General features: G+C 40.0%; 1 protein-coding gene across 1 annotated transcript in view; it reads right to left on the minus strand.

The window, feature by feature from the left end:
- Positions 1-6488: 6488 nt before the first annotated feature.
- LOC131577684 (potassium channel subfamily K member 17-like) overlaps positions 6489-12983 on the minus strand; it is a 28001-nt gene continuing 21506 nt past the window's right edge. The window contains exons 3-5 of the mRNA XM_058835726.1: positions 11050-11216; positions 9737-9905; positions 6489-7983 (exon numbers count right to left, since the gene is read on the minus strand). Of these exons, the coding sequence (XP_058691709.1) occupies positions 7727-7983; positions 9737-9905; positions 11050-11216 (593 nt within the window). The 3' untranslated portion in view covers positions 6489-7726. The remainder of the gene's footprint in view (positions 7984-9736; positions 9906-11049; positions 11217-12983) is intronic.

The following is a 12983-nucleotide window of genomic DNA, read 5'->3' on the forward strand; positions in this document are numbered from 1 at the left end:
TTTTCCTTAACTGCTGCCACCAGCTAGAGACAACAGGCAGTCTAAGGGCTTGTGTGAGTACTCACAGCATGCTAAAAGTACATCACTGCATCAGTAGAGTGCATTAGAGATCTTCTGGAAAGAACTGTACAAAGCTTAAGTAGTGACTTCTCTCGGTATTTTTGGGAGCTATAGAATAAGAAATATTAATTCCATTTCATGATTGAAGTTGACTTACAGAGAAGTGAAAAGATGAAGAGAGGTCTTATTTCTCCTTCCAAGATTGCCAGTCTAACTCTGTTGGGCCAGAATACAACAGCTTTTCCAACAAGATAAGCCTTTATTTCCTTGTGGAAAGTAATACGAGCTTTATACTTGCTAGGAGGGTTTCCTGGTACAGCAATACCAATTGGAGTTACACTGGCAAATACTTCCTTGTGCTGATAAGGTTTGAATTACTCCAGAAACACATGTTCTTACAAAATGATCTTATGTTCCCTCATTCTACTTCACTGTTCCTCATAGACATATCCTATTGCATTCCAAATTCTGCTCCCACCATATTGTGTACATTCGTGAGTTTCGTCATCCCTCATTTCTCAGGATAAAATTGCCCTGAGCCACAGCAACTTGCTGAACTGTATGGCAAGTTAACAGACATCTAAACCAAGACCTAAAGTAACTCTCCCATGCCCATCTGAGTGAGGGTACTGAGGGCTGCAAACTTGAAAGTTACTGCTTGTGTCTGTTAGACAGGCTGCTCTGCAGGTCTCTGACTGAGTCACAGCAGATGCTGCTTCATCAGCTGGCCTTGCTCAGAAATATGATAAGGGAGGGCAAGTCTGGGAGCCATAGCTCCCATTGGCAGTCTCTGACAGCTCCCTTTTATCACAAAGCAAACGGTGAGGAAGATTATAGGTGAGAAACTTGCTCACCCACCCACAGACTGACTTTATTTCTGCATGTCATTTATTTGTGTAATGGCACTGCACAGTTGTTCTAGCTGTATATGCAGCTATATCCTTTAAAATCATTTAAGATCATTCAGGTCTGATGTAAACTAACTGATCTTAGCAGAGCTTAACTATGCTCTGCAGTTCTGCATTGTAGATGGCATCCTCAGGGCTCTTCAGTGGCTATGGTGAAATCAGGAAGTACCTTGGAGTTGACTAGCATAAGCGATCTGATAGCCAGGATGCCTTGGCAGGAACAAACAGAGCCTTTAAGATTGTAAGAAGATTGAATCAAGCCTGGTGATAGGAAAGAAGATTAAGTAGAAGAGATGCTGCAAAAAATGTGTTTGTATGATGTTTAAGCCAATCATTGTAGTAAAAAATTACTAGCTTTCCTAGAATGGTACATAAGCTTATGTAGCCCACAGTAAAATTGGATTCTGATCACCATTCAGTTTTCCCCATCTCTTTCCATCATCAATAAGTGGCAACTGCTTTGTAGGTGCCTCCATGCTCTAGTTAGGAGCCAGTGACCTTCTCAAAATTACTGTAGCTAGTCAGCAGGTGATCACTTGGGATTTGGGGACAGGACTTGAAGGCTCTGCCTCAGCTGGAGTTGCTTATGTACCTTGAGTTAAATCTTTTTCAGTCCCTACCAGTACACTTGTCCCACTTGGTGCAACTATTTAACATTCACAGGAACGGATCCTAAATGTCACCTTTTCACAACTCCCATACTTTCACAAGTGAGCAACAGATTGAACCACTGGCTCTCTATCCTCACAACAAGTATTTAGCAAAGAAGACTGAGAAAGAGCAGCTTCCATTTAGCCTGGGGCTTTACTATCATGCAGATTTAAATCCTTTTATTTTAATCACACAGAAATTTGAACATGCATTGCTTTAACCTAAATGACTTCCCTAACCATTTAGCTGCTGACCATTTTGAGGTGTCTCTGTTGGGTTTCTACAAACAGAAAAGTTGCAGGTAGGTGCTTGCCAAAGAAATTGTGGTTAAATTCTGTGTGGAAATGCCAGTCAGCTACTTCTGTATCTATTCTTTGCTGTTTTCCCATCTGCTTGTTTTGAAAGCCCACATGGACAACTCCTTGGTAAAGAAATCTAACTATTGTCATACATTATATGGGGAACATGTTTACCATTTTTAGGGCTAAGGGCTCCACTATGGGACAAGTCCATCTAACACCAAGATGTTCTTACACTGCCTGAGAACTAAGCATCTAAACTCAGGAAAGCTAACTCGTTGACACCAGTGATGGCAATTCTTCACACCACTGGCTACTGCTATCCGAACTGGATATTCTTTTGCTTCCTATTGCAGCAATTCCCTAAGGACTAAATCCACATAAAAATTTACACATTTAGTGATTCATGAAGCAAGAGAGAGGAGAGTTAATAGTTCTCACAGCCAAGTTAGTAATTTTTGAGCAGTGAAACAGCTTAAAGAACGATGGCCTGCCCTACCTGTGTCAGACAAAAGACTTGAAAACAGATCTCTCCTTCCCAGATCCCAGTCCCAAGCACGTAATTCCATTTTTTTTTTCAAGACAAAGCACTGGCTTTACACCTAACATTTGGACCTAGTCCAGACAAAGGTACTTCACTATGATTAAAAGTGGGGTTCACCTGTTTGTATTGTTTTGGCTTTTTTTTACTGGCTTGGTTAGCTCTTTTCATTATTTTCTGAATTCAGTGAATTTCTCTGTTAGCTACTCTATGCATAGCAGGGAATATTGTACCATTTTCCTGAGAATTAGTGAATATAGAGGTGTGATGCAAATAGAGTGGTAAATGTCCTTATTTGTGAAATCATAAAGAAATTCTGGAACAGGTTCTAAACTTCAGAAGTTTAAGTCTAGAGTCATAACAAGAACATTAAGCGGTACACTCTCTCATGGCTACTAACTGTCATCATTATGTCACATCAAAATGTATCCTCAGATTCAATCCTTGTGCTTTCAACACATTGCTCAGTTGAAATATTTTGTTCTGAACTCCAAAGGCAACTATCATAGAACAAATAGCAATAACATCCAGAGATGCTGGATCTCAAGAGAATCCATGGGGAAACCCAACAGTGACAGCTTTTCAGTGGCTCTTACTGCAACACACATTAATTTAAGAGGTACCAGAGATCCTCTCTACCTATTTAGTACTAGCTTAAACATTTATCAGTTTCTCTCTGAAAAAAATCCTGCCCTAAACATCTGGTTAAATCTCAGTCCTGAGAAAGATCCTGAAGATTTTTCAGGGCATAGATATTGTACCATTGTAGTCACACATCTTTCTGAGAAACCTCTGAATCTCTGCCCGGGACCGTCTAGTGTGACAGCTGCCCAGATTTCAGACCCAACTTCATTTCAACTCTAAGTTTCCATATACTTATTTGAGATATTAAAAAAACATGAGCAAAAAAAACCCCAAAAAACCCAACCAAACAGAACCCCCAAACAAACAAACCTCAAAAAACCCAAAAAAGTCCTAAAAAACTTTCTAAGACCAAAACGATGCTCAGAGGCAATCACAAAAATTATCTGCCCTGATACTACCATAGCCAAGACTACTGGAAGGGGAGACACTATCAGTGCACACAGTTCCCTAGGCCATGGCATTAACAGTACTGAAAAAGACCATTTGTTTATTGTATCAATCTTTTTCATCAGACAGAATATTTATTTACATGAGTGACAAACTTGTATTTTTAAGACCTCAATACATGAAAATTTTGCCTAATTCAATTGCTAAGTAGCCACCCGTACCAATGTATGCCTCTACTTTAGAAAAGCTAAACCAAAATGAGGTTTACCTTACCTGAAGTGTGTCAGAGATGAAGCACCAAATCCTTATGGAACTTGCAGGCAGATACATAGCACTGACAGGAGGCTATACCGACCTGAAAAGCTGAACATCATTGAACATTTTTGGAATGGTACAATGGTATCTAACATATGGATGAGACACCCCCCTCCCCCAAATAATTGTATTTGCTCCATACCACCCTTCTTATAAAGCACATTTCTGACTGTGAGATCAAAAATAATTAGCATTTACATAATTGCAGGAAGGTCTACCGTCAATGCAACCTAGATGTTACTGGAGACGGTCTGAAGAGAGGGGACAGCTGTGTACAGTGGACTACTAGGAGGAGGATAGTGAAAAAGTGTTTCTTGGTGTTTCAGTTTGTGGCCATTACCTCTTCCCCCGTCACAGAGCACCACTGAAAAAGAGCCTGACTCCATTCTCTTCACACCTTCCCTGCAGATATTTAGGTACACTGATGACATCTCCCTGAAACTCTTCTGGGCTAACAGATTTCAGCTCTAAACTGACTTGGGATATCAGTTGTAAGACAATATATCATCAGTCATACACTGAAAGAAAAATAACATCCTGGAATTTTTCTGAAGCCATAGACCATAATGGGAAAGGATCCTCATTGTTCTAGTCTAGGGACCTCAAAATATTGTAGTCAGCTAGACAAAAACTGTGTAGTTCTGAGCAGTCTACGTTGCTGTGACATCCTGTTATGGACTTCTAGACACATCTCTCCCCAAGGAGTAAACATCTCTTTTGGCCTAGCAGAAACAGCCAGCATAAGAAACACTGAGGCTGAAACCAGAACTTGTCCTTGAAGCTGGGGAGGTAGCTCCCTCTCTATTTTCTTGCTTCAAGGGATTGATTTCCTGGGGAACTGTATAAAGGTCAGAAACACATTATGCTCTATGTGATTGTGAAAAACCCTCTAGAGATTGACGTTACATAAATATTTACAACTACCACTACTAACCAAACCTGTTTCTAACCTCTGCTCTTCCCAAGGAAGAAAACAGGATAATAAGGAAAAATTGACTTGAGAATGATAGCAGTGAAAGTTTAATTTGAAATTACTAATCAAAACTGCACATTTATCTTATTAACAGAAAGAGACAAACAACTAATCAAGGAGCATCTGTAATTTCCCAACACAGACTACAGAAGAGTGCAAGTCAGCTGTGACAAGAATGATAACAGGACCATGCTTTTATTTTCTTAATTTTACCCTTAAGAAGATATCCTTGCATATTTTGGTATACTAGACACATTGATGATGGTGTTTCTGTGATGTTACAAAACTCCACTTTCTTCTCATCCCTCTGGGAACAAATTCATTTATTTCATTTCACCACAACACAGCTTTATAAAGAGCAGAAAGACCAGAGGCACAGCACTTTGTTAGGACTCATATATTCAGATGTTGTCCACATCCAAAGCTAGCTGGGAGGAAGTGTGACAAAGAGGATATTCATAAGAGACAACATAATAATTCAGTGACAGAGAACCCAGTCACAGATGGCATTTGATTAATTTATTCTTAAAAATTTTGGTGATCCAAGATCCAAGCAAGCACTTCTAGCTCTGGAAGTATATGTGGCTTTCCAGCAGTTCTGATGTGTCTCCCATAAATATGGGATACCATATTTGTGGTAAGCAGCTGGGCAGCAGGGCTGTGGAAAGAAGTGACTCAGAAAGGACAGCTGGGGCGGAAAATGGAGCATCTTGAGACCCTAAGTCTGTGGCTGAACCCTGACATACAGTGGAAAGACTGAGATCTGCAAAAGGTTTTTATCCTTTTTTCCCAAGACTATTCCTTGAGTTCCTCTCACCTTTGCCTCTCAGAAATGTATATTTGCTGTCCAAAGACATGTAACTCTGCTTTTTGGTGGGACTAGGGTGCCTAAGCTTCTAAGGCACTTTTGAAGACCCCATCCACAGCCTAAAAATACATAGGAGCATTAATTGAGATTAATATAATAGACATGCAAATTTAAAAGAAGAAACTCTTCTCAACTCTTCTATAAGCCTTTTCATCAAAGAGCAGACTTGGCAGAAAATCCCAGAGTCTGTGACATTTTAACTAAAAGTCGAAACAGATTAACATAGTCATTCCTGTGTACACAGCAGAAACTCCTACCACCTCCTGGGCATCCAAATTTTACAATACACCTATACTTACTAAGTTTTGCATGTGAAAAAAAGGTGCAAAGGAAATTCATTAAAGGGTATCACATTTTGTGAAATGGAATTGTAATTTACTCATATTTTAAGAAATATATTTTGTTCTTCGTGTAGGCCAGTAAAACCTACATTGTATATCCATCAGTGAAAATAAGCAAGATGAAACATGGAATAGGAAAGTTTATGCTAAAGGCTGTTAAAGAAAATACCCAATGTTCAAAAATTTGAAATGTATTTATTTTGCCTCAGTATGATACAAGACATCCACTGCCTCCCTTCCTGATCTCTGCTGCCCCTTCAAACCATATTTGAGAGAACTACTGTGCAATCATAAAAAGGTCAACAGACTAATTTTCATTCAGCTGATCCGTTTGTTGCATTTTTTTCCTGTAATCAATTCTACCAGATACCAACACTCACACTGGCCTCTTCTGGAAACACATTTTTCACAATATATGTTTCAGAACTTTTACTCCTGAAAACTGTATGCTTTTCACTCACTCAATTTCTGTGAATATAGCTATGGATATAGCTCTGACTACCTTGTGGAATCTTGGTTCACTGCAAAAGCTGAAGGCTCAACCAAATGCTTCATTCTGGTTTGCTGTCATGGTGAAGTTTCCAAAGTTAATGCACAGGACACAAATAGCACAACAGGAATAACAAAATGAGAAGAACAGGTAATGGAATACAAACAGCACCAGAAGTTAGACTCTGTTGCACCTTTATAAATAGCATAATGTATCAAAAGATTTTTCAGAATTTAATGGAACTAAAAACACCCAACCAAGTTCCTTTGTGTCAGTTTCATGACAGACACGAAGGTCAAATAACTATGTCTGGCATTCTGCAGATGAAAACCAATTGTGATTATATGTAACATGTTAGAACAGGTACACTAATCATTCATGACATGAGAAGTTCATCACAACAACATCACTTGATCATAGTTGAAGAAAAATCAGTCTGCTTCTAGACTGAAGTAGCCTTTGTTAATATTGGCAGTAGGAAAAGGTTGGAACCACTGACTCTTAAAATTACCTCTAGTCCTTTTCCAGCTTCCAAGATGTGGCAAAATACACATCTATCTAAATGAACTGTCATGTTTAGCTGATGACATTTGGCCTGCAAAATATTTCAAAGGATGAACCCACAAGTTCTGAAGTAAGGAATAGCCTACCCAATCTCTGTTAGCAGACCTCTGATATAGAAATTAATTTTAAAAAATGGAATGATCTGTTTCTATCAGGCACCTGGTTACCACCTTTCACAAGTACGACTATATAGGTGATGGTGCATATTTGCCATGACTGCCAGATAGCTTTAAACAGTGCTTTTAATTTCTTTTAGCAATATGCTATTTGTTCCCTGCATTAAATGGCTCTCATGACTGTGGCATTTGCAAAATGCCATACATATAACTAGAGGCTGCAGGAATCATGCTTAGAAATGGACAGCAGCTAATGTTGCTCAGCGATGTCAAAGATTACTTCATAGACTGAGGTGGGAGAGCAGGTAATATTTCCATAAATCTACTTTTGGATAAAAATCCTATTGGTAATATTTGGTGGTGCTGCAAATGAAACATCCTGTCATTGCTCAATTCAGAATAAAAGCATTTCAAGCTCAATAAGCAAACATTCACCCCATTCACAGGTCAGGGCAGCTCCACTTACACATTTCTAAATGATTCATCTTTGGTGCACTAAAACCTACAGAACACCAAGGGTATTTTTCTTCTCTAGAGGGCTTCTGTAGGAGCTGTGTAAGAGTGGAATTCAACTGGTTCCTTCATTTTTGTCTTTGTTACTGCTGATCTCTGCATTTTGAAGTCCAGTCATACTATTTTTGTTACCATCCATGAAATCTTCTTCCATCTCTGTGTTCTGCTTGTGGCATTGACAGAAGTCACTGGAGCTCTCTAGAATGTTGATGCAAAATTTGATAACCAGTGCTAGCCAGGCCATCCCAAAGAGGATCCACAGAGAGATTACATTCTTGTACCAGCTTGGATAGGTGCGATCTGGGTTCATCCCTACAACAGAATCACCCAAAACATTTCTACATTGGATCAAGAGTGCCTCAAATGAGACATTACATGCAAAGCAAAGATAGTTGAAATATCATTGAATATTAGTGATTTCTACATAAAACACAAGTATGCCATCTACTTAGCATGCAGTAAGAGATGTTGTAAGTATGTTTCATGATGTGTCAGTAACAGCCTAGTAGTCCTTAGGAACTGCAAATACCACTCATAAGAAAGAAAAAAATTTCCCAAATTACATTTATGTCAGAGTAAAATTACTCACTTTCAAGCACACAGTTTAGTTTCTCTGCTTATCATTCAGCACCACAATATCCTATTAGCATGTAACAGGGGTTCCTGCAGGCAGAGGGGTAAGCAGGTTTTATGTACCACTGTACGTATCTTCTTAAACCAGATATAAGCAAGAGAGTTTCTGAGAGTGGGAGAAAAGAGGCCTAAGTAGTCCTAAAACCTTCAAGAACAACCAAACCTTGGAAGACAGTTTGAAATTATCACCAGCCTTCACAGCCACAGAGGCACACTCTGCAGGATCATGGACACCTTGGTGCCCATTAGGACTGCCAGGTCCTTTTCTGCATAGATACTTCATAGTAGGTCAGGGATTCCTCCCAGCTCTGTAGCACACTAGTGGTTCCCCAGCATGATTATCACTTGAATCTTATTTTTGAGGCATAAACCACACATACAGGATTGTAAGGCGAAATTGTTTCGCCTCTACATACGACAACTGACATATTCAATTATTCCCATACCAAACCTAGTGTATCTGTGGCAGTATTCCAGTTACAAATGTATTACACAGGTGAAAGCACACCTGGAAGAGGAAGGAATACCAAATGCATTACCAGAAACTGAGAGAAGTAAAGCTGCTGTAGCACAGAGTTCAGCATAATCTGTAAAATTAGTATAGGAAAATGCTGAGCTGACCCAGCTTTTGTCAAACTCCATCTGGCTACCATTCCCCAAGCTAACTTTATTTCTAACTTATTTACGTGTGCCTACACAAGCTCTAATCATAACTTTGATGCATTACAGACAAGTCCTAAAATTACTAAAATTAAGTTGTCTAAGCATCAAAAAAGTGCTATGAAGAAAAGAAAATAGCAAATCCATAACAAGATGTTTTACTCTTTCAGTCTCCCAGGAATTCAAGGGTGCATGTGTTTCTATAATCAGTTTGTTTTTAATGAGAAAGTCTTTATCAAAAAGGTGTGTCCTGCAGATCAGCAAATGCAGTGGGTATGAATCCAATCCCATTTCCTCCAGCAAAGGGTTTTGGCACCTAAAACTAGGTAGCGCCTGACAGTCTGTACCTAACTGACTTAAGCTGCCTTTTAGAATGCAGTTATGTAGGGTTTTGACAGAAGAAACAGTCCTTGTCTGTTAATGATGATGCAGAGGGGCTTAAAACTAATGGCTGTTGATGCACTGGAGTGTAATAAGTGTGCCTCAGCAACTACTGTGATTAAACCATAGCACTCCTGCCTAGTGGTGTAGGCATTCAAGGCACAGGTCATTTCAATCCCACAGAATGACTGGGAAACAATGTCTTTGTTCTTCCACAGGTGGCGTTGCTATGGCAGAAATCACATATTTTCCAACCTGTTAAATGCCCACAACAACATACTGATCATCAGTTCTGGGGATTACTACTGGTGCCAAACTGCCAAGAGGGGAGTTTTGTATGTCATGGATTTGCTGTTCAGTAGGTGAAAGCAATGAAATGTGAGCTACTCACCAATCACATAGTCTCCAAACCCTATAGTGCTGAGGGTAATGAAGGAATAGTAGAAGCCTTCTTCATAAGACCAGCCTTCTTTGTCAGAGAATAACAAGGGAGGTAGCAGGAGGAACAATAACAAGCCAGTTACCAGTGCACAGGTCTTCATCAGGAAGGAAGCCTTATTCTAGTAAAACAGGAAGGGGAAAAAAAAAAAACCCCAAATATTGTCACAAGCAGTGCAGCAAGGAAAGTCCAGCTTGGTTTCCAGTTGGAGATGATGAGGATATGATCATGGACTCCACAAATGCATACAAACATTCATTGAATTCCACTACAATGGTGTGTCTGTCCCACATGTGTGCTGGTTTTAGCTGGGATGGTTATTTTCTTCCCCTTAGTAGGGGGCTGTGCTTTAAATTTGTGTTGAAAACTGTTGGTAATACAGAGGTATTTCTATTGATGCTGACTAGTGTCTGCACAGTGGGAAGGCCTTTTCAGCTTCTCATCCAACCCTACCAGTGGCTAAGCCAGGGGTACACAGGAATTTGGGAGGGTACACAGCCAGGACAGCTGAGCCCAAATGACCAAAGGGATATTCCATACCATATGACACCATTCTCAGCATATAGAGCTGGGGGAAGAAGGAAGCAGGGAATGTTCAGAGTGATGGAGTTTGTCTTCCCAAGTAAGTGTCATGCATGATGGAGTCTTGCTTTCCTGGGAATGGCTGAACACCTGCCTGCTGATGGAAAGTGGTGAACAAATTCTCTTTTTTGTTTTGCTTGTGTGCACAGCTTTTGCTTTACTTATTGAACTCTTTACCTCAACACATGAATTCTTAACTCTTCCGATTCTCTTCCCCATCCCTCTGGGAAGGAATGAGTAATTGCGTATTACTTAGCTGAGGTTAAACTTCGACACCCAGCCAACACAAATTTGGCATCACCTTCACAAGTCCTAAATTCATGCCAGTTTAAAGCGTGTTCCACAAATGTTCCCATGTAACTTTCACATGCAATTCTATCTAAAACTGATGATAAACTGACCAGATAGTCTAGGACTGTGCATTGCTCACATGTTTTATCACTACTGCTACTGTAGGGAAGTCATTCATCACAGAATTTCCTTCCAGTAATGAACAACCTTATCTGACATCTCATAGGGCTGTCATAAACTAAATTTATTTGCTTCCAGTTATTCCTAAGTATTATTGCCTTTTTGGTCAAATAGTCAGCTAGGCTGTTCTTGTTAGTCATAGGATCTCAAATACCAGACAATGTCCTCTGTCTTTTTTTTTTCTTTGAGATATGCCTGTCCATACTGCTTACCTGCCAGTGAAATACCTCCTCTAGGCGATGAGCACAATGCTGAACCCCAAGCAGCATGAGCTGCCCAATTTCATTCAGGAGTACAAGGTTCAAGGGGATCCCAAAAAGTGCAAACACGATGCAGAAGATTCGCCCAACCACAGTGCTGGGGCTCAGGTTCCCATAGCCTAGATAGGAAGGAACAAAGCATTAAATCCAAAATATTTACTGCTTATCCCTTCCCCCTGGAGGGGTGTCACTGTTGGACATCAAATAAAGAGTGTGGATTCAATGCAACAGGCAGAGAGTAGATCATCAGAAGAGTTTATTTCTGAATTTTTCAGCTTCTTTATAGGGTGTTACGATACAGGTTTAACATGATTGGTAAAGGGAACACCACCTCTCTTGTCCCATTGGTGGAACAAGAGAAAACACACTCAGCACAGCAGTAAAGAATTGTTTTGAGAAAAGGAAGTTATTTACAAAACTCATCCTTGAGAGAGAAATGTTCTCAAGATACTTTCCCTTGGGAACATATCAGCCACTGACAGGCTGGAAGCTCTCTCAGACTCAGAAAATTAGGTCCACAGAGGGGTGAACCTCCATCTTCTACAGAAGCTAGGTGAGAGGGTCACTGCTCCAAAAGGACCTTTTTTATAAATAACTGTAAGTTACATCCATTGTTTATCACATCCTATTACAGGCTGGAAAATAACATTTCTTTCCCTGCCAATTTTGCTTAGTTCCTTTTCCATTTATCAGTGAATTTCCTCTCCCCTACCCACTGCCCTGGCTGGGATCTGACGTAAATGCAAACCTTCTGTTTAGTTCAATTTCTGTAAGCATTGTTGGCATGGGCTTTGTTGGTAAATGATCCTGCATGGCTGTCAGATGGTCTCTGAATCACAACAATAGTGCTTTAATTATAACAATCACCTTTTTCTACCTTTGTCCCACAGGACTAGTGAACTTAACACTGCCTCCTTGCTTATAATCTTTTGCACCACAAGTTCCAAATACACCTTAAATTGTAAAAATTATTGTCCAGAGTCAATATACCCAGAGAAATTATATTTAACCTATGTAAAATACTTCAATTTCAGACGTAAAGAAAAAAAAAAGTGTTTTAAATTTTGCCTCTTTCTTCTAGTCATAGGAAGTGATCTAATATAAAGTCCTGCCTTGCAATCACTGCTTTGCTCGTATCCTCAGATCATTCTGGCTTCAAAATCACTCATCTTCATTCCCCACACATTCTTTATAAAAATTCCATAAATTTTCAGACTTGCACTTGTAATTTCCAGTTCTTTCTGCCACAAAAAAGTCTAACTAGGATGCTTAAAATGACAGAAGAACTAACACACCACAAGCATTTCAACAGTGTCTTAGCCAGTCAGAGACCTATGGCCTTGACTACATTCCAAAACCACCTCTGCTCATTAGAGACTGGTGTACAGCCACATCTTTTACCACAGAGATTATCTTTTTGCTACAAATAATGCTATCTCCTCCCAGCGCTGCCCAACCATCTGCACAGCAAGCACAGAGGCACTCCCTCCACTGCTGCCTTGCTACCCTGCTTTTGGGTGCTGTAGCCTCAGGGCAAGTAAGCAGTGCCCAGCAGGGAGAGGCTCCAGGGTTGGGCTCTGTATTCCAGATAAGTGAGAGTACAAACATCTGTGGTTAACTTGAGACTCCCATTTCTTCACTAACTTCTGTCACATGCCAGCTGCAAGAAGCCACTGACTGATGACACAGAAATGTGTGCAGCTATGAGCTGGTGATATCTACATACTCTGTGCCAAGCTTTTGCAAACAAAAATCTCTCCCCATGGACAACTCCAGTTAGTTGTGCATATGCACCAGCAAACAACACCCAGAGAAAGATTTGGGGGCAAACTATTCCTAAGTATGTACCCCCACATATCCCAAATTTTATTATATGGAGGACATCC

The sequence above is a fragment of the Poecile atricapillus genome, chromosome 3 (assembly GCF_030490865.1).
Source record: "Poecile atricapillus isolate bPoeAtr1 chromosome 3, bPoeAtr1.hap1, whole genome shotgun sequence".
NCBI classification, from domain to species: Eukaryota; Metazoa; Chordata; class Aves; order Passeriformes; family Paridae; genus Poecile; species Poecile atricapillus.